Source organism: Phacochoerus africanus, chromosome 4 (assembly GCF_016906955.1).
Source record: "Phacochoerus africanus isolate WHEZ1 chromosome 4, ROS_Pafr_v1, whole genome shotgun sequence".
Lineage (NCBI taxonomy): Eukaryota > Metazoa > Chordata > Mammalia > Artiodactyla > Suidae > Phacochoerus > Phacochoerus africanus.
The window spans coordinates 995,174-1,020,918 of NC_062547.1; the positions used below are offsets into that span (position 1 = coordinate 995,174).

A 25,745-nucleotide genomic window follows, 5' to 3' on the forward strand; every position below is an offset into this window, starting at 1 on the left:
TTGCTGATGGTCTCCTTGGCTGTGCGCGAAGTCCCACTGGTTTATTTTTGCTTTGCTGTCTTTGCTTTTGGTGTCCGATTCGAAACACCATCACCACGACCAGGTCGAGGGGCTCACGGCCCGCATGGTCTTCCAGGAGTGTCGCGGCTTCAGGTCTCCTGCCTAGGTTTTCTTCCAGGAGTTGAACGGTTTCAGAGCTTACACCCAAACCTTCATCCATCTCGAGGTCACTCTCGGGGGTGGCGGGAGACGGTGGTCCAGTTTCTTCTCCGCATGTGCCTGTGCGCTTTCCCCAGCACCGCTTCCCAAGGAGGCCATCCACTCCACGGCTCATTCCTGGCTCCTCTGTCGTAAATTAACTGACCGGAGAAGCATAGGTGTCTTTCTGGGCTCCGTATTCTTTCTGTGTCTGGTTTTAAGCCAGTACCATATGCTGTTCTGTAGCTTTAAAATGTAGCTTGAGGGAGTTCCTGCTGTAGCACAGCAAAAACAAAACCAACTAGTATCCCTGAGGATGTGTGTTCAACCCCTGGCCTCGCTCAGTGGACTGGGGGCAGGAGAGAGTGGGCAGGGGCAGCTGCCCCCCCCCCCCCAAATGGGGCTGTGTGGACGGCCAGGGCCTCAGGGCGGGAATCCAGCCCAGGGGCCGGCAGGGCCCTGGATCCTGTATGAGTGGAACCTGAGCACCATGGAGGCCCCTGGGTCACCAGCTCTGTCATCAGGGTGGCAGGGCTGCACCCCTGCCCAGAGCCATCTTAGGACAGCAGTGCAGCAGGGGCCCTGTGCCTTCCTGGTGACAGCTCAGACCCCAGCACCCACAGAGCCACAAATGCTCCTACTGAGAACCACGAGTCCACCAAGGAGGTGACACCTGGGGAACACGGCACAGCGCACAAAGCTCACCAGGGGCCGGCCCAGGTCCCCCACTCCGCGTGGCCCCGGGGAGGGAGTGACAGACTAGCCCTGCCCATCATTAAAAGCCCGCTGCGTGAGCTCGCTGGAGGGAATGCACAAACACTGGCAAGGTCACAACAGGACAACACGGCTATTTCTGCACGAATCACGAATGCCAGTGGCTCTCAACAGACCCCAGCCGAGCCCAGCACTTCCGCAGCCAGACAGGTGGGAGGCCTTCCAGCAGGAACAAGGAAATGTGCTTGAAAACCAGAGTTTGAATCATAGCGCGTTTCTCAACCTCTGCTGCCGTGCCCACGTCCAGAGAAGCAGCCAGGGCATGATGCCCTCCGAGAGCACAGAGCGGAAGTCGGGCTGCACGGCACCCTGCCAACAGCGCCCCAAGACCCAGCGCCCTCTGCACGTGGCATCCCAGCCGTACACGGCAGGCCCTGCTTCCAGGAAAGGGCAGGGGCAGCAGGGGCAGCAGGGGCGGCCCGTCTGATTACAGACGTCACCACGAGACCACCGCCACGAGGGGCTTAAGCACATCCGCGTCCCTGCAGCCGGTAAACCTGAGCACGGTGACGGGGACACCTGCCACGCACCAGGCACCTGCCGGAAAGCCCATCTCGCCAAAACCAGTGTGTGGGGCAGGGGCCCCTCGCGCGCACAGGGGGCGGGTGATGGTAAAGCCATGAGAGGAAACAGGGAGCGATGCGAAGGTGGGCGCCCCGCACCCACGCCCGTGCCCACACAGGCACCGCCAGGAAGGAAAAGGGCAGGGCACGCAAGCCGCGGCCCCGCCCAGGCACAGCCCCAGAGCCACGAGCACAGGCCCCGGGGCTCTCTCGGTCCAGACACGCACCTGCCACACGGGCTGTCCCGCTGCGGCCACACAGGCTGTCCCCTGGCACACAGCCGGCCCCGCCCTCGGGGCTCCCGGCGCGGCCGCACCCCCGCCTGCGGAAGCGGGCAGGCAGGGAGGGCCCGGGAGACGCCCGTGGCGGCTTCTAGCGCCTCCCAGCTTGTCTGGCTCTCACCCGTCTCTTCCAGAACAAGGCCTGAGATCCTGACACTTGGGATTTAACACCCTTGACACAGAAAGGACTCAGGGTGGGCACGAGGAGCTGGAGCACCCAGCCAAGGCCAGACGGACCGCCCGCCCGCCCGCAGCGGACCCCGACCCACCGGCGCCGCGGGCAGCCCTCCCGGCCAGGCGGGCACAGCGACACCCCCGGGGGAACGTGCAGCACCTCACGGCCGGGCACACCCAGAGGCCGGCCACCGAAAGCCCCTGCTCGGGGCCGCGCTGCGCGGGCAAGTCTGCCCGGGGCGCCGGCAGGTCTACGTCTCCAGGAGGGGGTGCCCCCTCCGCAGCCTACGCGGGGTCCCCAGGATGGAGCCCCAAGGCCCAGTGCCCAGGGAGCGGGACGCGAAGGGCAGTGGGCAGCAGAGGAAGCGCTCTTCCCTGAGGCTGGCGGGGCATCGCCGCCTCGAGCCCTGCCCCGGCCCCCGCAGGCCCTCGGCTCCCTCGGCGAGGCTCAACGGAAGTCAATCCAAGCAGTATCCATGAGGACGCAGGTCTGGTCCCCGGCCTCACTCAGCAGCGTAAGGATCCGGTGTTGCCGGGAGCTGTGGTGCAGGTGGCCGACGAGGCTTGGACCTGGCGTGGCTGTGGCTGTGGCTGTGGTGCGGGCCGGCAGCCGCAGCTCCGATTCAACCCCTGGCCTGGGAACCTTCAGATGCCGCGGACGCAGCCCTCAAAAGACAAAAAGGAAAAAAAAAGAAATGACAAGCACCACCTGTGTCCACTCTGGGGTTCTGGGCTCAGCCCAGAAGGGGGCCAGGGCCTCCGCCTGTTCCGGGCCCCCTCTGGCCTGGTTCCGCAGCTTCCCCTGCTGCGACCCACGGGCAGGACGACGACCCCCAGGGCACAGAGACCACGAGCACGTCCGGGCCCAGGTAAGCGGTCTCGGCCGGGCCCAGGGCTGGCTCTGGGCAGGGTCGTTCCTGCGGGGCGCCGAGCGGCACCCCTGGGCTGCTCCCACCCCACCCCTGCCGCAGCTCTGGCCCAAACTGCCTCCGGCCTGCCCGGCGTCCCTGGAAGGTGTGGTCCGCCGGGCTGAGACCCACAGGCCGGCAGCCTGCTCCTCGGATGCGGCCAGGATGACAGGAGGGCCCGTCCCCTCCCTCAGGACCAGGCCCTGGGCACCAGGTCCTGGGGAGCCAGAAACAGGCACGAGTTAGTGACGGCCCTTCCGGGCGGGGACACCACTTGGTGCCTCCAGGCTCGGCCTGTCCGGTCCCTTCGCAGCGCTGACAGGCAGAGGCACCGGTACAGGAGAGACCTGAGTCCAGGGCAGCCGACCCTCAAGCCTCCCTCTCTGGCTGAGCCGCCACAGAGGCTCAGCTTCCAGCGGGCTGATGATGCCCCTCCGAGCGCCTGCCGTGGCCTTCCTGCCCGCGAGGCCGGCCGGGGGCAGGGACCGAGGGGCCCGTCTCACGCCCACCTCACCTTTATGTCCCAAACAGCGCTAACCCGACAGAAGAAAACTGCCAGCCTCGCCTGCCCCCCCGGGCTGTCCCCGCGCCAGGGGCCTCTTCGCAGGCTAACCGGATCACGGCGAGGCCAGGGAAGCGCTCCCTGCCACTCCTACAGGGAGAGACCAGGCGGGGACGAGGGGCTTCACGGAGGCCCCGTGCTGGGCCAGCGCCAGCCGCGCACCCCGCCCACCCGGTTCCCGCACCTCCGTCCAGCCCCCAGCAGCTGTCAGGAAGCGCCCCCGGAGGAAGCTGCAGCAATGGGGTGTCCAGCTGTCTCCTGCCTGCCTGCTTTGATTACTCTCTTTCAACAAATCGAGGATTTTTTTTTTTTTTTTTGGCCGCCTCGTGGCGCATGGAGTTCGCAGGGCCAGGGATTGGACCCGACCTGCCGTTGCGACCCAAGCCGCAGCCGTGGCAACGCCGGAGCCTCAACCCGCTGTGCCAGGCCAGGGATCAAACCTGCCCCCAGCGCTCCCAAGACGCAGCTGATCCCACTGCACCCCAGTGGGAACTCCGGGGAGAAGTACTTTTCTCAATTTCTTCATGTTAACCTCTCACATGGTGAGACCTTGAGCAGCCACAACCCTCCAGGGCAGCAATTCTGAGGGATGTGAAGGGAGTTCCCCGATATCTCAGCGGGTTAAGGACCCAGCGGTGTCTCTGGAGCGGTGTCCCTGGAGCGTCCGTGTGCCTCAGGCACAGCTAAAACCAGAGAACGTGACGGGCTCCAGACCAGTCCAGGCGAGGAGCAGCCACGTGAGGAAGCCGAGACCCCACCTGCCACCCACAGCCACAGCGTCAGGGCGCTGGCAGGCCTCTCTGGAGCCCTCGGCTCCGGGGCTGACCTCGCGGCGCAGGCTCCTCCCAGGGTCCACGGCGGGAACCCAAGACAGGCCCTGGGTCACAGGGGACACACCCGCACGCTGCCAAGGGCTGCGCTCTGCTGGGGGTCCAAGCGGCCAGCAGCCAGCCCTGCGGGGACATAGCCGCTTCCACAGGCTCCACGTGCCCAGAGCGTCCAGGAACAGAGCCGGGAGATACGTACAAAGTTGTGAGTGCGTGCGAATTCCCAGCCTCACGCCGCAGCGTGTTCTCGCCCCTGCCTCCCTCTCGGCAGCGTCAGAGCCCCGGGCACCAACCACACAGACGTACCTGTCCATGTGAACGGAGCCCCCCCCTCCCCCGCCCCGCAAAACAGCTCCCAGCGGGAGACCGCCGCCCCGGGCATTGGCTGCCCCGCGTGGCCCAGGCCCTGGCTGGAGCCGGGCTTCTTCTCGGGGGTCTGCACCGCACCCGTGAGGCTTTCAGGGCCTGCGTCCCCGCGTCTCCTGTTCAGGTGGCAGAGAAGCCAATTCCAAGGCTCTCCTGCTGCTGACGTGTGCGGAAGTCCCCCCACCCAAAAGAACAGAGACTAATAGAGGGCAAAACGTTGCCTGAATAAAAAGCCACCAAGAAGCCTCTGGGGTGTGGGGAGGGGCAGGACCCCGCTCTTTCTCCAACACAACCAGCCCACCCCCCACCCAGCCACGTGGTGAGTTCCGTCACCTCCCTGGGTCTAGTAGCTCAAAGGCCCCCAGGCCCCCACTAACACGGCTTGTGCCCCCCCCACCAGGCCCCTGCCCCCGACCTGCGTGCTCAGAGGAGCAACCGTGCCCGCCCCTCCAGTCAGAGGTCACACTTCAGGGCACTAGTTATGACAACGTGCCTCGTCGCACGTGGCACTCAGGGAGCGCTGGGAGGAGACCCCGGTGCCTCTGACGCACAAGGCTCACCCAAGCCTGTCCCAGCCCGGAGCCCACGCATGGCCACCTGTGCTGCCAGGTCCCTCTGTGGTCCGCGGCCCAGCCCCAGCAGAGCAGGTGACGCAGGCCAAACCATAGAGGTCGGAGAGGGGGCGGGACGGCCCCTCTTCCCACCATCGCCCGCATCTGTCCTGGGAGCGCCGAGCCCGCACGCCACCCTGAAACGCTCCACGAGCAGCGACCCAAAGTCGCCAGCAGCAACGGCTCAAAGGAACTAAGCCATGCCCCAGCCGCCACATCAGCCCTGGACAGATGCGCACAACCGCAGGGGCAGAACGAACGTGCCACCCCGGGCAAGTGCACGGCGGCTCCTGCGCCAGCGAAGGAAACGTCCTCAAAGCACAGAAAACCTGGCGACAAGGGGAACGTGGCCATGGCCCACAGCCACGCGGCTCCACGCAAACAGTACCACGTTTACACGTGGCCAGGACACCCGCCAACCACCTCTTCTTCTCCCTAAGCTTCCACACTTTATTTTATTTGTCGTCTTTTTGCCTTTTCTAGGGCCACTCCCATGGCATATGGAGAGTCCCAGGCTAGGGGTCGAATCGGAGCTGTAGCCACCGGCCTACCCCACAGCCACAGCGATGCGGGATCCCAGCCGCGCCTGCAACCTACACCACAGCTCATGGCCACGCCGGATCCTTAACCCACGGAGTGAGGCCAGGAATCGAACCCACAACCTCGTGGTTCCTAGTTGGATTTGTTAACCACTGCGCCACGACGGGAACCCCAGCTTCCATGTTTTAATTTCCAGCTGCAACTGTTCCTGCTCGGCACTCCCAGGCTCCGTCCCTGGGAACAGCCTGGACACCGCGGGTGTGCCCCGGCTGGGAGAAATCCTGGGCAGAAAAGAAAACAAACGCAAGGAAGACAAAGAATGGCAGGCCCTCCAGCCAAGTCAGTCGGGAACAGCACGCGCCACCCTCTCTTCCGGACCGGACCCGGTGGCTGCCAGCAGGGGCCACACGCCGAAGTCACGCTTGGGAAGGAGACAGGCCCCAGGGCTGAGGCAGCCCACCAAAGGAGGCCATCCCGACCAGCACGCGGTGCCGGGGCTCAGCCCCCCCACAGGCACGGCCACGGCAAGAGCAAGGATGTGGTTTCCAGTGTCCTTGTCAGCTGCAAAGACACTGACGTGGGTGTTCCCACGGAGTGGCACCAGCACCCAGCTTTCCAAGCCAGATGGCCCGGCAGCGGCCTCAACCCCCCTCGAAGGCTTCAGAGCTGATCCCAGCCCTCATGTACTGAGCGAACAGCACCCCCCAAACCATCAAAAGTTCCGGACACCAGTCCGGCTTTCCCAGCATCCGGAGAAGAGGCCGGGAACAGCTCCTCTGCTCACGCCTCTGTGCCTTTGCACATGCCGTTCCTCCTTCCTGAGCCACCACCTCCCCTCCTTTCTCCTTGGAAAACTCCCATGCACCCTCCCAACGACCCCGCTGAGCCCCCTCACTCTGGCCTCCATCGCAGGGCCTGGCCCACGACAGTCAGGGAAGGCAGGCGGGACGGGGAGCAGAAAGTGGCCGCTCTCTGCTGGAAAAGGCTGCGTCACGGCAGCATCTCCCAGGATCAGTGAAAAGCAGGAAGGAGCCAGAGGTCACGGGAGAGGACGGGGACAACACACAACAGACCATCAAGGCACCAAGGAACCGCAGGTACAAGTGGCAGCCCGGGTGAGCCCTCGAGACATCAAGCGAAGTGCACCAGCCACGAAAGACCACGTGCGGTGATCCCACTCAGGTGCCGCGAGAAATGCCCACAACAGGCACATCCGCAGAGAGCAAATCAGGGGTCACCCGCGGGGGGTGGGAACAGGGTGAAAACGGCACGAGGGTCCCTTCCAGGATGACGGCCACATTCCCACCTAAGCCGCGGGGATGGTCACGCAGCCCTGTAATTTTGCTAAAAAAAAATCACTTAATTGGACGCTTGAAGCACGGCGGCTTTACGACACGGCACGTACACCTCGACGAGGCCGTTAAAAGGAAGCCCAGGACGCAGGCGAGCTCAGGCCGGGCGCTCGGGGTCGGGTCCCCAGGTGAGACCGAGCGAGAGAGAGAGCGAGGGGTCGGGCGGGCCTCCGGACGGCAGCGCTGCCAGGCCGGACGGACGCTCGCCTCCGCCGCCAGGGCTGCAAAGTTCCAGCCAACAGCTCAGGCCGCCTCATCTGCCCGCCGGGCAGGGGCCTCTGGGAGGGTCCCGGGCCCAGGCCCCCCCCCCCCCCCCCGCCGCACGCTTGACCTGCGGCCCCACCCGGCCCGGCGGCTTCCTCTCCGCTGCCCGGATGCTCGCAGAGGAAACGGAGCACGGGCCGCGCCGCGCACCCTTAAGGACGACCTTCCCCCTAAAGGCCCGCGCTCCCCAGCTCCGGGGCTCACGTCCTTCCCGGCGTCAAGGGTGCCAGGGCCACTCTGTCATCCGCTGTCCAGAGGGAGAGCCGAGGACAAAAGAGGCGACCCGCACGTGGCGTGGAAACCTCTTCCGAGTCAGAGGTGACTTCTGCAAAAGGTCACACGCCTCCTCCAGCCGCCAGCGCAACGCCCACCCGAGGACAGGCCGGCTGCGAGCTGCCCCCGCCAGACTCTCCCCCAGGAGGGCGGCGGAGGCCGGCAGCAGGCGGAGACCTGCTGGCTTACTTCCGGCTTCCCGAGCAGGTTTCCTGCAGGAGCTGCCCTCCCTCGGACCCGGCAGGCCCGGCCCAAGATAAGGCGGCCAGCATTACTCAGCAGAGCCCTTTCGCGGGCAGGGAAGATGGGGCTTTGCTGGCACATGTGTAAAGCGTTCTCCGTTCTCCGGGCGTGACAGGGAGCAGAGGAGGAGGGGAGGGAGCACCCTTTGCCACTACAGCTGAGTCCATGCTTTGCCACCCGAGATGAACTGAGGCAAAGAAACTTTTTCCTTGAAAAAGAACAAAAAACGTTTAAAAGAGGACTCTACTCCAAACCTCAATAAAAATCTCAAGAAACAGTTAAAAAAAAAAATGAGGCATTTCCTCAATTCTTCCAGGCTGAAACCCGGCTAAAAGGTGAACGGGCACCTGAGGCCCCAGCACCGGGCAGGTCAAAGGCGTCCGGCAGGTGCAAGCGCCTTCCCACGCCCCCGGCTGGCTCTGTGCTCCTCCCAGGGCGCCGGGGGGGCGAGGGGCGAGCCAGAGCGGGAGGCCCGGCCTCTGCCGCTCGCTCCCTCTGCAGCCGTGCAGTCCGGGCCTCGAGACCCTCATCCTTCACAGCAGATGCTCAACAAACTCGGGAGGGACAGAGGGACACCCGGGCCTTCCCAGCTCTAGGCCCCGACACCACCCTGGAAAGACGGTCTCGAGGAGATGAGACCCCGACTGCCGAGATTACACCACTTCGGGGGCGTTAAAGAACCCATGAGTCACAGGGGCCACTATGCAACCTCACTACATTTAAAAACACATGCCCAGAGACGACCAAGCGCCAGCCTAACCCTTCTGGGACCCCCAGGTCCTCTGCGGACTGCCCCCATCACAGCCGGGCAGCGGGGACTGCTCTTGCCTCCCAGAGGCCACAGTGGCCACTCCCGGCCTTGCCCCTTTCAAGCTGCCTTCCTCCAACACCAGGAGCAGCCTCCACAGCACGGGGACGTCAGGGCTCCGCTGACCTTGCCCAGACGACTGCCTGGTTGCCAAAGTCTTGACAAGGGCCCCAAGAATCAGACCCTTGGGAGCTGGGCTGAGCTCCTCACCGGTTGTTCACAGGGACGACAGTGAGAGTCCACACAGCACAGGCCTCGGTCGCCTTAAAGCCCACTGCTGGGCAGCTTCCGGGGACAGGGTACCCACTCCATGTGGACAAGAGCACACAAGAGTCCCATGCAGACAAGAGAGGCTGCTCCCTCAGCCACCCAGCTGATCAGGCTGGTCCTTCTGGCTGGTCCTCCCGACACAAAGCCCTGCGAACTCAACACAGCCAGTCAACAGTCGGCTCCTCTGAAAGACTCGCAAGAAGGCCGGGCTGTCCCCAGCTCACTCCCTCCGGATAAAGGCAGAAAGCAAGTGTCTGCGACTCCAAAGAAGGCAAAGGCTGCTCTCTGCCCTCCGCTCTGGGTGCCTGTGGGTTACAGAGGCCTCCTACAAACACCTCTCCCTACTGGCCGCAGCCACACCCACCACTGCCGAGCACCGAGCCGAACGCCCTTCTCTGCCGCTTCAGTGTATCCTTCCCGGCGCCAGCTGCAGGGACCAGAGCTTCCGCCTCCCAGACGACTTCTGAAAAGCAGGTCTGGTGAAGCACGGACCACCTAAAGTCACACAGCGAATGTGATAAGGCTGGGATGGCCCTACAAGAAGCGAGAGGAGCCGTGCTGCGCCTTGCGGGCCCCTGCATCACCCACACGCTGCCCTGACCCCCGCGCTCTGGCTCCAGGCCCGCCCCACCACACTCAGCGCCTTTCTCTGGCCTCCTGATTCTCCCCCCATGCTGCTTCCACACCCCTCCCCGACTGAACCTGCAGGCGGGGATGGGTTCATTCACCTCCCTGGCTCTCCTGACAGCACCCTCCACTCCGTCTACACCTGCAAGGGCCGGACAGAGGCAGAAACGAAACACACCCCGGGCCTTTCACCTCCCTTCCAGGACTTCAGGGTCTAGACAAACCCTTGCACCTGCCCGAAGACCACAAAACAGCCACCTCGGGCCCCTGGAAGGACGAACCTGACTCCAGCACTCCCCAGGGTGCTGTTCGAGTCGGAGCTAGCTACCGATGGAGACGGCCCACGCTGCTGGTGAACAGCGCCGGCCCTTTCCCATCCGCAAAAAGTTTAAAAAAACAAAAAGGATCGTTTTAGGCAGAACGACTATTTGAAGACGACGTGACGTTTTACGTGTTTACCTAACTCCCAGCAAGCGAAACACAAGAGCCGACGGAGAGAGAGCCCAGCCCGGGCTCCGGTGCTGATGCTTCCTTCCTACTCCGCCCTGCGGCCGGCCGCCCGCGGGAGACAGCAACCTCGCCCCGGCCGACGCGTCAACGCAGCTGGGTTGCTGTGCCGCTTTTCCTCGCTCTTAAGGAACTGTTCTCCGCCAACGTCAAAGTTATTTCTTCCAGAAGCTCGTTCCCCGCAGCGCCCGGCGAGAGCAGCCCCGTCCGACCTCCCCCGCCGCCCGACGCCCAGCGGCGAGGTGTGGCCGCCTGCCCTGGGCCGGCTCCGGACCGGCGGCTCCGCGCGCCGCCCGAGCTGCAGGCCGGACGCGGTCCCGCTCCTGGCCCGGCCCCCGGCCCCGCTCCCAGGAGCCGCGGCCCCGCGCCCGACCCCCGGACGCCCCTCGCCGGCCCAGCCCGCTCCGCCCGGCCCAGTGCCCTTGACCCGGGCCGCCCGCGGCGCGTCCCGCAGCCCCTCCCGCGGCCCGGCCCGCCCGGCCGCCCGGCCGCCCGACTCACCCCATGAGCCAGTCCATGGCTGCGCGGGGCCCGCCGCGCCCGCCGCCCGACTCGCTCGGCCCTCAGCCCGCGGCGGCGGCGGCGGCGGCGGCCGGAAGTAAACACTCGCTCACTCACTCCCACACGCGCGCCGCGGACGCCGCCGGAAGTGACGTAAGGCGCGCGGCCTGCTGGGAAATGTAGTCCCGGCGTCCCCGGCAGCCCCTGCCGCCGCGTCGGGCAGCCCCTGCCGCCGCGTCGGGCCGCCCCCGGCCCCGCCTGCCCGCCGGGAGCCCGAGTGTGGCTGGCCCGTCACCACGGGGGATGTCTCCCCCTGCACTCTGGCTTTCCGCCCACACCCAGACTGCCCCCCCACACACACACCGCGGCTGTCCCCCTCCGGCCTGGCTGCCCCATCTCTCCAGAGGGAAGCAGCCCCTCCCCTCTCCTCGGGGTCCCCTCCTGCCACCTGGCCTGCTCTCCAGGCCCGGGAAGGCTGAGCTGTCCGTGCCCAGCACAGAAAGGTCCAGGTGAAAGGAACGCAGGACAGTACTGGGGTGCTACCAGCACGGCCTGCAGAACTGGAGAACCTCCCAGGCCGGCAGCCTTCCCAGTGGCCTCTCCCGTGACCCGAGAGCCCCGCTGTCCTGCTCCCTCGGTGATGGAGACCAGCAGGTGACACCTCGTCATCCAGCCTCCCCGACAGCAACCAGGGTCGGAGGCGGTGACGGCCAGTGAGGCAAACAGAAATCTGCCAGGGCAGCTTCCTTCCCGAAAGAAAGGGCTGAGCCTCTGCTGCCTCTGCAGGGAAGCACAGGAGCCATCTCGATCCCGCCGGCAGGAGCCGCAGGCTGAGAACAAGGATCCGGGATCCAGAGCTTGGAATGCGATGACATGCTGCCATCGTGGGGCCCCTGGCCTGCCCCTCCCTAAGGCCCACCCTGAGTCTCTTCGGCCAGTGCCAGAGGCAGAGAGAGCTCCTTGCCCCCTTTACCGCCCCTGTGATTGGGAAGCTCACGGCGGGGGGGGGGGGAAGACACTGCACACTGGACCACCTGAGATAAAACAATGAGGAAAGACAAAGAAAGAGGGGAGTCATTTCACATGTACTAACTCAGACAGGAACGGCACGCAGACGCAGGCCAGGGGCCTTACCTCTAGAACTGGGCGGGTGGCCGGGGCTGAGATCCATGCCTTTGCCTGTAACCACCCACTCCTCACTCCTCGGCTTGTATTTCTCCCCAGGACAATGGCCCTAACCATCCTCCCGAGGAATGCGAGCCCCGGGGGACCCAGCCTGCACCCAGCTGCTGTCCCCCAGGTGCACCATCCTTCTCTGCCCCACCATCAGTGATCCCACGTCCCCTTGGTGGCCTGGGCTTCAGGTCCCTGCTCCTCCACGTACTCACTGTCCCTGTGACTCGGGTTCTTTGTTCGTGTCATGGGAATAATAATGTCACAGGAGGTCACAGGTTGAGGCTGGAGATGGGGAAGCAGGGAGCTGTGACTCGGCGTGTTGGGAGGGCGACCCACCAGCTCAGGCAACTTACCTGTGCTCAAGGTCCATCCACCTTCCCCTCGGTGGCGGTTTACTGCGGGGCACACCCCACTTTATGGCTTCGTGTCAGCCAGTCCACAATGGGCAGTTCGGATCACATAGACAGGAGATGGCCCCTGGTCTTGTGTATGGTCTGAAGTGGAGCCCAGGAGCAAGCCGACACTCGCATCTTCAAGAATCATGATTTATTTCGTAAGAGGATGTGGCTTTGCTCCAAAAGCCTGGGGCCTCCTGTCTCGCCGTCTGTTAGAGCTGCCACAGCCTCCGCCAAGCACCCCTGGATCCGCTGAGTCGTAAGTGCCAAGTGATAGCACGGCTTGTAGTGCAGCCTCGGCTGAATCTTCTTTTCCACCAGGGGCACGTTCAGAGCTGGCATGGCCGCGGGTCTCTTGCTCTCTGGGTGAGACCAGTCCATCCCGCGCGCACTGCTCAGAGGCGGCAAGTCACCTACCCGGTGCTCAGAGCTTTTCTTCCTGCGTCTTCCTCCTCCTCCTCCTCCCCAGCTCCCCGTGTAGACAGTGGCCAACAAAGGTGTTCATGGGAGTGGTCCAGCGGCTTCCAGGAAATCGTTTCGGTCCTTGCTCCCAGCCCGCCCCCGGCCTGGTCTTCTGGTTCCTGCTGATAAAGGAAAAAGCATACCTAGAGTTTCTGCAGCCGTCTTGGACCACGAGACGTAGTAGTGACGGCAGAGCAGAAAGAGGGAAAGAATGTCAGTTCCTGCTGGAAACTCTGGAACCTCCACGGTAGTCCTGAACGACTTACCTCTGGACTTCTTTTAATAGAAGATTTTTTTTTTTTTTTGCCATGCCTACAGCATATGGAAATTCTGGGACCAGGGATTGAACCTGCGCCGCAAGAGCCACCTGAGCCACCGCAGTGACAGTGCTGCTGGTGGCTTACCCTGCTGGACTTCCCTCCAAATGGAAGAAATCTGAAGGCGCTGCCTTTCCAGTTTCTATTACTTAATTGGTACGCCCGTCAAAACGTAGGTGATCTGCCTCATGGGAGGTGCTCCAGGTAGAATAACTTGTCCTTCGCGCGGAGGGAGGGCTGGGCACTCCCGGGTGACTGAGGCCCCAAAGTCGCACCTGGTTGTGGCAAGTTCCTAAAGTGTCCCAGCGTCTACCCCTTTGACAAGCATGGATGCGATTTTAGTGTCTAGAGCATCACGGGTCCCGGGCCCCACGGCCTCTCAGTGGGACGTCATCTGCGTAATGGAACGGGGCGGTACCCGAAGAAAATCAGATTCTGCCTGGACAGCCACGGTGGAAGCACCCCCCGGCCCTCGGCAAAGGCAGCCTGCTGCTCCTGGTCTTCTCCGTCTCTGGGGTGTGGGGAGGAGCGGTTGCCTGCTCCCAGCTGAGGAACAGCTGCCCCGAAGGGCACCACATCTGGAAAGGCAGCTGCGGTTGGACTCCCCGCGGCCTTAAACTTGAGATCACCCACTGCCATTCGCCGACACACCTCTGTCTCCTGCCCAGAGAACAGGTGTGGGTGAAATGGAACGTGGCAAGAACCCTGCCCTCTGCACCTTTCAGGTCCCTGGCAGGGGCACCAACCGCTGTGACTTCCCTGGAGAGTCAGTTCTGCTTGCGGTCAGCTGCTTTGGCAAGGAGGCGGAACTGTGGTCTTCCACGGGGGCCTTCCTTCTTTCCGCTCATCCATCCGCTTGGCAGATAAGGATCGAGTGCCAGCTGTGTGCTAGGACTCTGTAGGTGCTGGCGATGCAGCAGTGGACAGAACAGACGAGCGGGAGCAGATAGTCAATGAAATGACACAATGCGTGAGAAAGTGGTGAGCGGAGTTCCCGTCGTGGCGCAGCGGAAATGAATCCGACTAGGAACCATGAGATTTCGCGTTCGATCCCTGGCCTCGCTCAGTGGGTTAAGGATCTGGCGTTGCCATGAGTTGTAATGTAGGTCGCAGATACAGCTTAGATCCCGTGTTGCTGTGGCTGTGGTGTAGGCCGGCGGCTGTAGCTCTGATTTGACCCCTAGCCTGGAAATTTCCATGTGCTGCTGGTAAGGCCCTAAAAAGACCAAGAGACCAAAAAAAAAAAAAAGAAAGAAAGAAAGAAAGAAAGAAAGAAAGAAAGAAAGAAAGAAAGAAAGAAAGTGGTAAGCACTCAGGAGAATGACACCAACAAGGGGGAGGGGGAAATCGGGATGCTATGGGTGGGATTGTGTCCCCTCTGTCCCCCAAAAGAGGTATGTTGAAGCCATAACCCCCCAGCACCTCAGAACCTGGCCTCTTTGGAAACAGAGAAATGGCAGATTGAGTTAGCTCAGGTGGGGTCACAATGGAGTCGTGGACCCACCGGATCCAGTGTTGCCAGCATCCTTAACAAAGGGCTGCTTTGGGAGTTCCCGTCATGGCTCAGCAGGTTAAGAACCCAACTGGTATACACGAGGTTGCGGGTTCAATCCCTAGCCTCACTCAGTAGGTTGAGGATCCGGCGTTGCCATGAGCTGTGGCGTAGGCCACGGACACAGACGTGGCTCAGATCCCGCATTGCCGTGAGCTGTGGTGCAGGCCGGCAGCTGTAGCTCTGATTAGATCCCTAGCCTGGGAACCTCCATTTGCTGCAGGTGTGGCCCTAAAAAGCAAAAATGGGGGTGGGCTTCAAGCACAGAGGGAAGATGGTGTGAAGAGACGAGGAGAGGGGAAAGCCTGGGACAGAGCCTCCCCTCACAGCCCTCAGAAGGAACCGCCCCCCACACACACCAGGGACTTGGGGTTTCTGGCTCCAGAACTGTGAGATGAGACATTTCTGTTGTTCTAGGCCACTCAGCTTGTGGTCCTTTGTTGGAGCAGCCCCAGGACACAGGCCACGCCAGCCCTCACCTTATCCTCTCCACCAGGCACCTGCCTTCTGCCCAGATTTTACGGGGCACTGGGAGCCGCGTGCCAGGGTGTGTGTGGGGGGGATGCTGGGCAGGGAGAGGGGGGCTTGGCTGCGCCCCAGACTGGGGCCTCCTTGGAGGCGGGACCTGTGCGGGTCCCCCCAGGAAGCTGTCCTGTGTCCGGGGGGCAGAGGGTGAGGCCTCCCGGATAAGGTGACCGCACGGACCAGTCTCAGCGGAAAAAGCTGGCTCTCGACGGTGACTCCGGCTTGAGCTGAGCCCTGCTGCGTTCCCGCGGCTGGTCCAGAGCAAACGCCTGCCCCGGGCCTGGCTGCCTTGTCATGGGGCGGCCTCCTGATGCTCGTCTCCTGCCCTTTGGAGACTGGAGCAGTGGTGCCTTCTCGCCTCCTCAGCTGGTCTCTGCTCAGGACCATCCCCGTGGGGCCGCGGGTGGGTGGCAGCAGCCTCTTCTGTCCCCACCGCCACAGAGGGTCCGAGCCGCTGGTCTTCCAGAGGCCAGGGGTCTGCTGGGGGGAAGATGCCCTGGAAGCCCATCCCCTGGGGGCTGCAAGGTCTGCCCCCCCCCCAGGGCCTCGGCACCCTCCCTCCCACAGAGCCGCACTGGGTGCTCCTGCAGCCCCCTTAGGCCCTCCGGGCAGCCACGCCAGGTAGAAGACAGGGCTGGAGAGGGCCAGGCCGCGTCCAAGACCCCTCGGCGAGCTCATGGCCAGGATTCCAGAGCCATCCGTTCCCAGGCTCACTGTCTTCCACCACACGCTGCCTCCAGAAGGGCCCTCCTCCCTGGGTCTCGAGAAAACAGGAGCAGCCCCACAGTGGCCTCTGTCTGGCAGCGGCAGGAGGACTGAGCTGCCCCGAGGGAGCTTCCAGCTCCAGCGCCCTCCCCCGGCAGAGGGCATTAGGCTTAGGCTCTGAGGGCTGGGGGCTGGCGGTCAGGGCCAGGTGACCCGGGATTACTTCCGGGCACTGACCACCAGCCAGGCGCCATGCTAGCGCTTAATGCCAACACCCACAGCCTCTCCCCTCCCCTCCCCGCAGCCTCTGCCCAGCTCGAGTCCCTGGGTTGGCTGGGGCAGGACAAGCCCTCCCTGGCTCACCCCTATCCCCCCATTCCACAGGTAGGGGCTACTAGATTGGGGTCCCCAAATGCTCGCTCTCCTAGTCTGCGGACACAGCAGGCTCCGCGGAGAAACTGTGGGAGTACAGACTCCTGGGCCCGGCCCCTCCTTGGCGTCAGACGCTATAGGTCTGGGTGGGGCCCTAGGCTCTGCCACTGAAGATGCTCCCAGGAGATCCTGCGTTGCAGATGGGCGAGGAGCCCCGGGCCGGACGGCCCTACCGGCTTTTCCCCATCGACCTGGGGCCTGCCCTGGCCCGTGAAGACCCCAGTCAGTCAACCCGGGAGGCCAGCTCTGTAGCCACAAAGCCTTTTTCCCAGGACAGGTTGTGGGGTCTGAGGGGCTTCACCTGGTCATCCGGAAGTGTGTGTGCCCCCCTGCTGACACCTGCTGTGGGCTGCCCACTGTCCCCCCAAGTGGAATGTCAAGTCCTGACCCCCAGTGCCCTGGCGTGGGACCTTACCTGGACAGAGGGTCTCTGCCCATGAAATGAGCTAAGGTAAGGTCATGAGAGTGGGCCCCTATGCAGTGTGACCAGCATCCTTGTAAACAGGGGCCATTTGGACATAGACACACACAGAAGAATGTTCACGTGAACCTGAAGGCAGAGATCGGGGACTCAGTGCCAGCCAGGCCTTGCTGGGCAGTGGGGGCAGGGGCAGACCCCGAAGGAGGGGGCCCGTGGGTAGGTCTGCTCAGGCATGGGGGGATTTGGGGCCCGGCACCCAAGGCTGGGGGAGCCACGGAGGAGCGTGGAGTACCCTACAGACTGGGGCAGGGGCAGCTTCAGGAGGAGGAAAGGGCTGGCAGCAGGAGGGTGCCCTGCCCGAGGCTCAGTGGAGGTACGTGGGGGTGGGGCCGAAGGCGGAGGCCAGAGACTGGAGGCCTGGTGTCCCTGGCGGGGTGAGAGGTGCAGGCTGTGGAGAGAACCACGGCAGGTGCTGCACCCGGGGGCAGTGGGGTGGAGCGAGGAGGGGTAGGGGGAGCTGGAGGTGCCGAGATGCCCGTACGTGGCACCCGGCGGCTTGGTCTTTCCGGGGCTGAAGGCCACGGGCGAAATCCGGCTGGAGAGACAGCTGCGGCGGTTGACTGCGTCTGTGTCCCTGATGCCTTGGGTGTGGCGATCGGGTGCGGAGGCCCGGAGCAGGTGCAGGCTATGGGCAGCGGAGGCTGCAGACCGGCCAAGGGGAGGCCTCAGACAGAGGGTGGGAGAGAGTGTGCCCTCGGGGCTGGAGACCGCCCGAAGCCTCCAACTCCCAGGCTTCCTCCCAGCCTGCGGGGCCGTTGGGACCGGCGGACGCTGGGGGTCGCGGCCGGCGACCCGGCTGTCCCTCCGGGGCGCGGGCAGCAGGTGGCGCTGCCGGGCTGCTCTCCGGGCTCCAGGGGCGGGAGGGTGGGAGCCCGAGGCCGGCGAGGAGCTCGCAGTCGACCCTCCCGCCCCCCGCCCCCCGGCCCACGGGCCTAATCTGGGGAAGCGCGGCCCGGGGCTCCCCGAGGGGCCCTCGCGGCGTCCCCGCGCCGCAGGTGTTCGCCCACTGGGGCCGGGACGCGATGCCCTCGGGCTGGGCGCGGAGCAGGTGCTCACCACGCCCTCCGCTCCCGGCCCCGGACCTGCGAGGGCGCGCGGGGGGCCGGGAGCCCCGGGGGCTGCGGCGCTTTGAGGATGAAGGGCGCCGCGGCGGGCCCGGCAGGCTGCGGCCGGGAGTGGGCGCCGCCTTCCGGGCGTGAGCTCAGCGAGGGCGGCCGGCGCCCCCACCGCGCCCAGCCTCCCAGCCCTCGGAGCCTGAGGCCGGCCCGGCTGTGCGCGCCCGAAGGGCGGGGTCCGGACTCCCAGGAGAGGGACCCCAGGGGCCGGAGGGATGGGAGTGCTTCCGGAGGGCCCAGAGGCCGGCGGCTCCTGCCCCCGCCCAGACCCTCCGGGCGCCCCTCCACGGGGGCTGACGCCGCCCGCCAGGGCGACGGCCCCACCTCTGCCCGTGGGACCGCGCCCACTGCCCCTCCCGGCGTGGCAGCCTCAGCCTTTCTCTGCTGGGCCCTTGGCCTCGGGGAGGGGCAAGGGCAGCCCGCAACCCGCGAGGAGAGGGGAGGGCCCCTTCCGACGGCCGCAAATCCGGCCCCTCCTGCAGTGTGCGGTTCGGGAAAGGGCCTTATCAGCTGCTCCCGCGCCATCTCCTGGTTCTTTATCCACCCTCTGCCCAGCCACCAGCCTACCAGCTCCCCTCCCACATCTGACCACCAGCAGAGGCCAGGAGCAGAGAGGGGCGGCCCTGGGCGGGGGAACCTCAGAAAGGGTAAGGTCCCCGTGGGGGCCAGATCTGAAATCACGGGAGGAGGAGCTCAGAGAGGGAGCCCTGGGGTTCTCTCCCCACCTCTGGGCCCCACGTGAGATCTCAGTCCTGCAGGCCTGTGGTTGCCCAGTCTTGGCCCAGATGTCCAGCGGCCAGAGCAGTGGGACCCCACTAGCTACAGTGTGTCCAGAGGAGGGTGGGCAATCGGCTGAGCTGGGGGTCCTGGGAGATGATGCAGCAACGTAGTGCAGGGTGGAGCCTCCTTAGGCCAGGCCTGGACTCCCTAGGTCTGGGGCCTGTGCACCTGGGGGGGCGGGGAGGGGGCTGGAGGGGGTCTCAGCGCCAGGGCCTGACTGGGAAAGAGGCAGAGAGGAAATCTCATTTCTGCCTCTCCTGGGAGGCATCAGGAGGCGGGGGCACCCTGCCCTCAAGTCACCTGGGAGCCACAGAGGTAGCCAACCTGTGTCCCCCCCACTCTGGCACCGGTCTGGCTGGACTTCTTCCTGCTTCCCCAAACGTTTCCGGGTGTGAAAACCCTTTGGAGGGCGGGGTGAGGGTGGGGCGCTCTAGGATGGGGCTTTGTTTCCTCTGCTGGCGTCAGGCGCTCAGGCCCTGCTCCTCTGGGCGGACTCCAGGACTCTGCCCCCCCCCCCCTGCTATTTCAAGCTCTCCTTGGTTATTTATAGCTATGACCCACAGCCCATTGCATCAGGCTGAGTCTGGCTTCGGAGGCCCTATGCCAATGGTGCCACCAGCCCATGCTGGGCCAGTCCCCTGCCCTGTTGGGTCTGGGCAGAGGCCCCAGGTGTGTGCGGGGAGGAGCGCCCTGGCTGGACTGGGACGCCTGCGAGCCCTAGGAGCGCAGGAGCAGGGGGCGGGATGGGGCCGCCTCGCCTCATCCAAGGCCGGGAGAGGGCCGGGCAGCTTGCCCTCCGTTCCCAGAAATGCCCCGCTGGACTGTCCTGAGGGCAGGCCTTCGCTGCTCTGGTGTCACTTGGCAAGGCCAAAAAAAGAGAGAGAGAATAACTTTGGTCCAAGTCCTCAGGGCAGCCCCTCCCTCCTTGCCCCCTAGCCCTTCTCCGTAAAGCTATCATCGTGTCACCACTCTTTTTTTTTTTTTGTCTTTTTAGGGCCGCACCTGCTCACCATATGGAAGTTCCCAGGCTAGGGGTCTAAACAGAGCTGCAGCTGCCGGCAACGCCAGACCCAAACCACGTCTGCGACCTACACCACAGCTCACGGCAATGCCGGATCCTTAACCCCCCAAGCGAGCCTAGGAATCGAACCCGCAACCTCACGGTTCCTGGTTGGATTCATTTCCGCTGTGCCACGACGGGACCACTCCTTCTTAAAGACACCTGATCTGGAGACCCCTAAGCCCTGGGAGCGCCTTCCTAGTCTGGACACCCACCCCCTGCCAAAAAGAGTGGGGTGTCTCTGGGGGCTTTGGTCTGGTGAGCCCGCTGACTGGGCTGGGGTTCAGCCCCGCCCTCGCCTGTCTGTGTGTCTGTCTGTGTGTGTATGTGGGGGGGCAGCCAGTCTGTGTGTGGGAAGATGGGACACCAGCTGCCCACTTGCTGTCTTCAGACACCCAGGGGCTCCGTGGCTTCCCCTGGGTGAGGCAGAGGGCCTCTCCCCTGCTCGGGACAGGCCACTTCCTGCAGAATGGAAGACACCCTCCCACAACCAGCCATCCGGCGCCACACAGAGCCGCGCCTCCTTTCTCATCGGCCGGCACCTTGGCCAGAGGAGGTCAGCTGCCACATGGCCCCAGCGGGGCTCCCTCCCACCTCTGCCCTCTCTACACGCCCCCGGGATCTCCACACCCAGCCTGGCCTGCCGAGGCCGGACCACCAGCCACGGCCTTGGTGAGAACGGCCGTCTTCACGCTTCCCTGCTCCAAAGCCCTGCAGGTCTGAGCCTCCGAAGCCTCTTGACAGATCCTGTCCCAGGAGCAAGGTCCGAGCTGGGAGGGGCCTGAGACGCCGCTGAGCCTGGCCCCTCCGGGGTTCATCCAGGGGCTGCTCTGCCTGGCGGGGTGGATCTGGCAGCGCAGGGGACTGAGTCACTCCCCAGCCCTGACTCCCTGGGGGACCCGCTGTGGGCCTGGGTCTCTGCGGTGGAGTCCAGCCCCGAGACTGGTGGTTGTGGGTAATTCATTGAACGTTCCCGAGCATCTTCTCTGAGCTGAGACTGGATGCCTGTGGGGGGTGGGGGTAAGACGCGGTTTACTAGGCTGACTCGTGGCGGGCACTAGGTGTGGGACGGAAGGTTACCACTGGCCCGGCTTCCCTCCCTCCCTCCCTGCTATCTCCCAATTACCGTCCATCCCTCTGCTAGCACCCTCCCGTTTACCCATCCGTCCACCCATCTAGGGGTCCTGTGTGCTCAGTGATAAGGAACCCAAAGGGATCCATGAGGCTGTGGGTTCGATTCCTGACCTCGCTCGGTGGGTGAAGGATCCGGCGTTACCGTGAGCTGTGGTGTAGGTTGCAGACACGGCTGGGATCTGGCGTGGCTGTGGCTGTGGTGCAGGCCAGCAGCTGCAGCTGCAATTGGACCCCTAGGCTGGGAACTCCATATGCTGCAGGTGCAGCCCTTAAAAAGAGAAAGAAAAAAAAAAATTCAATCTACACACTCAACTAGATACCCACCCATACACCTTCGCATCCGCCCATCCATAGACCCCTGTTCACCCGTCACCCACCCATCCGTCTGCCCTCTCACCCTCCCGTGCCGTCTTCTCACCCCTTCACCTACTTGCCCACCCATCCGTCCACCCCTGCAGCGTAAGTGCCTGGTAATCAGCCCTTTTGATTGGAAGGCTGGTGACGGACGCTAAGCTGTTGATTCTCGAGGCGTCCGTTGCAAAGACACCATCCGGCACAAACACACTGCCAGCCACACAACTAAAGAGCTGGCTGCCCCCCCCCCCCCCCACCTCCGAGGGTCCCCATTCAGAAAAGCCCCGGCTGGCCTGGACCCCTGACCTTTCGTGTTACCTCACCTTTCCCTTCTTGAACCTTGATTCCCACTCTTCGGTCTTAATTCAGCAAAAAGCACTCAACCCGAGGAACCCTAGGCCCCCTGCCCCCGACCTCAGCAAGCGGGGTGCCCCAGGCCTGCGCTTCCGTGCACCTTCAGGCCCTGTGAGGAGAGTACGTAGGGTTTGCCCACGTTCCCCGAGGGCTATGGCTGAGCTGGGTGGTGGGCAAGGCTCTGTGGGCCTCCACCAGCAGTAGAGGCCGGGCGAGGACCGCGGGCCTTCCCAGCAGAAAACTGCCAATAGGCTGAGGTCAGCCGCAAGCAACCCACGCCACCCATCCATCCGCCCATCCCACACCCACCTAGAGCCTGAAGCTCCTGGCCTGGGGCTGGGGAGACAGGCAGAAGCCAGGAGTGCCCAGCTTCCAGGGGCCAGGCTGGTGGTGGAGGCAGGTGGAGGCCAGCCCGTCAGGGTCCAGATCTAGCTTCACACGACCTTCCCTGCTCGGCCCTGGGCAGACCTCTGGGAAGCTGGGGGACTCGGTGAATGGCCTCCTGGACGCCAATGCCACTGGCCACTCAGAGTCTTCCACTGGCCCCAGGGTCCTGAGGCCCTCGGCCCTGCACTGGTCAGCCCATCTCCTGCTGCGTCAGGGGCGGGGGCACGCCCGGCTCTGTGCTAGTCGAACAACCATCAGCCTTTCCAGTCCTCCTCTGGTTTACTGACTCCAAGGGGCTGCTGGAGTTATAAATAGATGTTCCTGGGCTACAAATAGCCTCGCAGAGCCACTGCTGCTGCTCCCAGCTTTCCGCTAGGATTTTCAGCAGGATTTAAGGACCCCCTGCTTCCCCACAGCCCCCCAAGAGGAGCGGGACTAGCCCTTTCTGTCTCGATTCCTGTAGCACATAAGGATCACACATGCACGTGTGTGCTCTCACACACACACACGGGTGTGGTCACACATTTGCGCAGACGCACGTCTGGCTGGTGTCACTGGTGGGCCACCTGCCTGCGTGCAAAGGGGGAGGGTCCTTTGGATGAGCCGGCCAGACCTCTGAGAAGGGTCGGCCCCCTGTGGGGGACCCGCACTGCCTCGGCCAGAGGGCCGTGGGCTGAGGGCACCGCCCTGGTGGGGAGACCGTGGGAGACGAGAGGGTCCCAGGAAGCCGGGAGCGTGGCGCCTGGCCCGTCGCAGAGCCGCCGTGGTCGTCACAGCTGACCAGCTGGGGAGTGAAGAGAAGAGTGGTCGAAATCTGTTCCATTTTTTTTTGTCTTTTTTCTTTTTAGGGCTGCATCCGCGGCATACGGAGGTTCCCAGGTGAGGGGTTCAATCGGAGCTGTTGCCACTGGCCTACACTGCAGCCACAGCAACACCAGATCCAAGCCGTGTCTGTGACCTACACCACAGCTCACGGCAACACTGGATCCTTAACCCACTGAGTGAGGCCAGGGTTCGAACCTGCATCCTCATGGATCTGAGTTGGGTTTATAAACCTCTGACCACGACGGGGCCTCCAGTTTCATGAGTGAGCTCCCTGGTGGTCTAGTGGTTAGGATTTGGCGCTTTCACTGCTGTGGCCTGGGTTCAGTCCCTGGTCTGGGAACTGAGATCGCACATCAAGGTGCTACATACGGTGGCCAAAAATAAATACAAATAAAACAAAAGCTGCTGCTCTGCGCCGACGCTCAGAGCTGCAGCTGTAGACACGCACACCAACCCCCTTAACCCCGCCGCCGCCGCACTCCCGCCTCCCACAGCCTGGCAGGGAAGGAGCCGGCCTGCAGGAGGTGCTGCCTCCAGGGAGAGGAGCCGGGTGGCTGGGTGCCAGCTGGGCAGACACATGGGTGCTTCCCGGCCTGTGCCCCTCGGGGCCTTGTACCTTCAATAGGTGGTGGAAACAATAGTTAAAAACCAGTTGCAGACACTCTTGGCTTAGACTCCCATCTCTGTCCAACAGGAGGTGCTCTCGTGTGGTGTGCGCACGTGTGTGCCCCGGTGTGCACCCTCCCCACACACACACACACACGGAGGTCTGCGGGGCGGCGTGGAACCATCCCCAGTGGTTATTCTGGAGGGGCGTGGGGGGAGTTGAGGGGCAAAGCTGAGTTTCTGTCGCACGTGGCTCTAAGCTGGCAGCAGCCTCACAACGAAGGCTGTTCTACACCCTCCCGCCCTGGCCGACCTGCCCGCTGGGTTCTGGGTGGCGGGCAGTGGGTGGAGTTCCAGGCCCCAGAGCCCAGCGTCCTGGCCCTGGGAAGACACCCCCCCACCCCGTCACCCCCCAACACCAACCTGAAGAAAGAGGCAGCCAGAGGCCTGGAGAAAACATCCATCTCAGGTTTATTACAACACGTTGTTTCCAAATACAAAAGAAGGGGACGGGATGGGGGGGGCGGGGGGCGGGGTGGCGCTGGGGGTGGGGCTCTGAGGGGGGCGGGCAGGTGGGTGGGCTGCCCGGTCCAGAGAGACCGGGAGCCCTGCGGGGGGACCAGCCACCTCTCCTCCGCTGGACTTTCCAGCAAATAATAGGAGGGGGCTGGGTCCATTCTGGGGGACCCCCCCCCATGCCAGGGCCCATGGGCCGGAGGGGCGGGAGGGCTGAGAGACTGGGAGGGGACTGGCTGGCGCCTTGGACGGTGTGCGGAGGTGACCAGGGAGGGCTCTGGCCCAGTGCCTGGCCGTCCCCCCAGCACAGGAGGGCAGCTGGGCCAGGACGCAGAGCAAGAGCCTCCACGCGCCCCAGGACAGAAGCCCCAGGACGGCTGCAGCCCTGGGGAAGGACGGGGGCAGGGGCGGCCGCGGCACCTGCCCCCAGAGAGCTGGGGCCCAGCCAGTGGCCCCCCGGGGGGGGCGTGAGGGGGGGCAGTGCATCTTGCGCACCCAGGGTCACCTCAGAAACCCGCCGCGACAGACAGATGGACGGGAGGCGGATTACATATTCGACCATCAGAATCATTAACCAATAATAATAAATACTTAAACCTCTCATCCATAGATTGCAAATACAACAATGATAGCTTATTTTCTCGGGGAACGGGGTGGGGACAGAGGGGACAGGGACAGGATTTCTGCTCAAAGGAGGGGGGACAGGGACACAGGGCTGGGAGCCAAAACAACAAACAGAAGAAACAGCCGAGGGCAGCTGGGGGCAGACCCCCCTCCCCCACCGGCTGGGGACTGTCCTGCCCTGGCCGGCCTTCCCCCCTCCCGCCAAGCCCCTGGCCTCTTCCCAAGGTGAGTGACCAGCCCCTGCCCCTAGACGGAGGTCAGGGGACACCCACTCCTGCCTCCAGAAGCCTCGGGTCCCCTTGACCCTAGAGGGTGGGGGCGGTGGGGCATTTTCTCCTGCCCGCACCCCCAGGCTGCCCCACCCGGACCGACCGGGCATGTCACCTGGAAGACAGCTGGAGACTCCGCAGGGGCGGACTCCCTGGGAACCCTGTGGGGGCTGGGGCGGACAGGGGACAGGACGCCTCCTGCACCTGCTCCCACAGGGATCTTCCCCTGCCTGCAGGAGGCCCTCCCAACTAAGGCCCCCACCCCCACCCCCACCCCCAAGCCTAAGGGTCTGGGAGTGCCAACGGCCCCTCCCTCTGCAAGGCAGCCTGCCCTCAGGGACATTCCTGCACTGGCTGGGAGCCTGGGGGGCAAGAGCCCAGAACAAGACCCTAAATGCACCTGCCCCCAGACCAGCGAAGCCAGCACTGGCTTGCCCAGCGGGTCCCTCCGGCCTCCCCTGGGGCCAAGGTCCTCCTCTTGGCAGCTGGCGCTAAGGGGCACCCACAAAGCTGAGGAGAGGGGGACAGCCTCCTCTGAGCCCTGGACCCTGGACCCAGGCTCTGGCAGGAGTGGGGGCCCCCAGTCACCTGACACTCTTCACCTGGCCCCAACCCTCTGAACACCCTGGTCCCTCAACGCCTGCCAGGCCACAGGCCCGGGGGATGGGCAGTGGGAGTGCTCTCTGTGGCACCAAGACCTGGCGCCTCCAGCAGGCAGGGGGCTGGCAGTGCCTCCTCGGCCACACCCCACTGGGGGGCGGGCACCTCCTCCCACCTATGGCTTTGGTGCCGAGCCTGGGAAAGCAGAGAACAGGAAGAGGTGGGGGCGGGCAGGGCGGCTCTGCGGCTCAGTTTGTGGCAAAGTTTTTTTTATCCTTTTTCCCCTTTTCTTATGTAAAAAGTGCAGAAAAAGCTCAGCAGCCTCTTTGCAACGGTCAGCAGTGTTTCCTGGGGGAGGGGGTGGGGAGGGGACCCCAGGCCTGGCACCCCAGCTTGCAACCGAGGGTGGCCTCATATTGCTTAGAAA

General features: G+C 64.2%; 2 protein-coding genes across 2 annotated transcripts in view; both read right to left on the reverse strand.

The window, feature by feature from the left end:
- Window positions 1-10,754, reverse strand: part of MOB2 (MOB kinase activator 2) — a 32,340-nt gene extending 21,586 nt beyond the window's left edge. The window contains exon 1 of the mRNA XM_047774917.1: window positions 10,650-10,754. Within this exon, the coding sequence (XP_047630873.1) occupies window positions 10,650-10,666 (17 nt within the window). The 5' untranslated portion in view covers window positions 10,667-10,754. The remainder of the gene's footprint in view (window positions 1-10,649) is intronic.
- Window positions 10,755-11,557: 803 nt separating this feature from the next.
- On the reverse strand, window positions 11,558-25,720 carry LOC125123893 (collagen alpha-1(I) chain-like). Its single transcript, XM_047774062.1, has 6 exons — window positions 23,821-25,720; window positions 17,403-17,880; window positions 17,176-17,335; window positions 15,791-15,830; window positions 13,418-13,659; window positions 11,558-11,627 (listed from the first exon to the last, which is right to left on the reverse strand). The coding sequence occupies exons 1-6, from the start codon at window positions 24,826-24,828 to the stop codon at window positions 11,558-11,560; spliced, it is 1,998 nt and encodes a 665-aa protein (XP_047630018.1). The 5' UTR covers window positions 24,829-25,720.
- Between the last annotated feature and the right edge of the window lie 25 nt (window positions 25,721-25,745).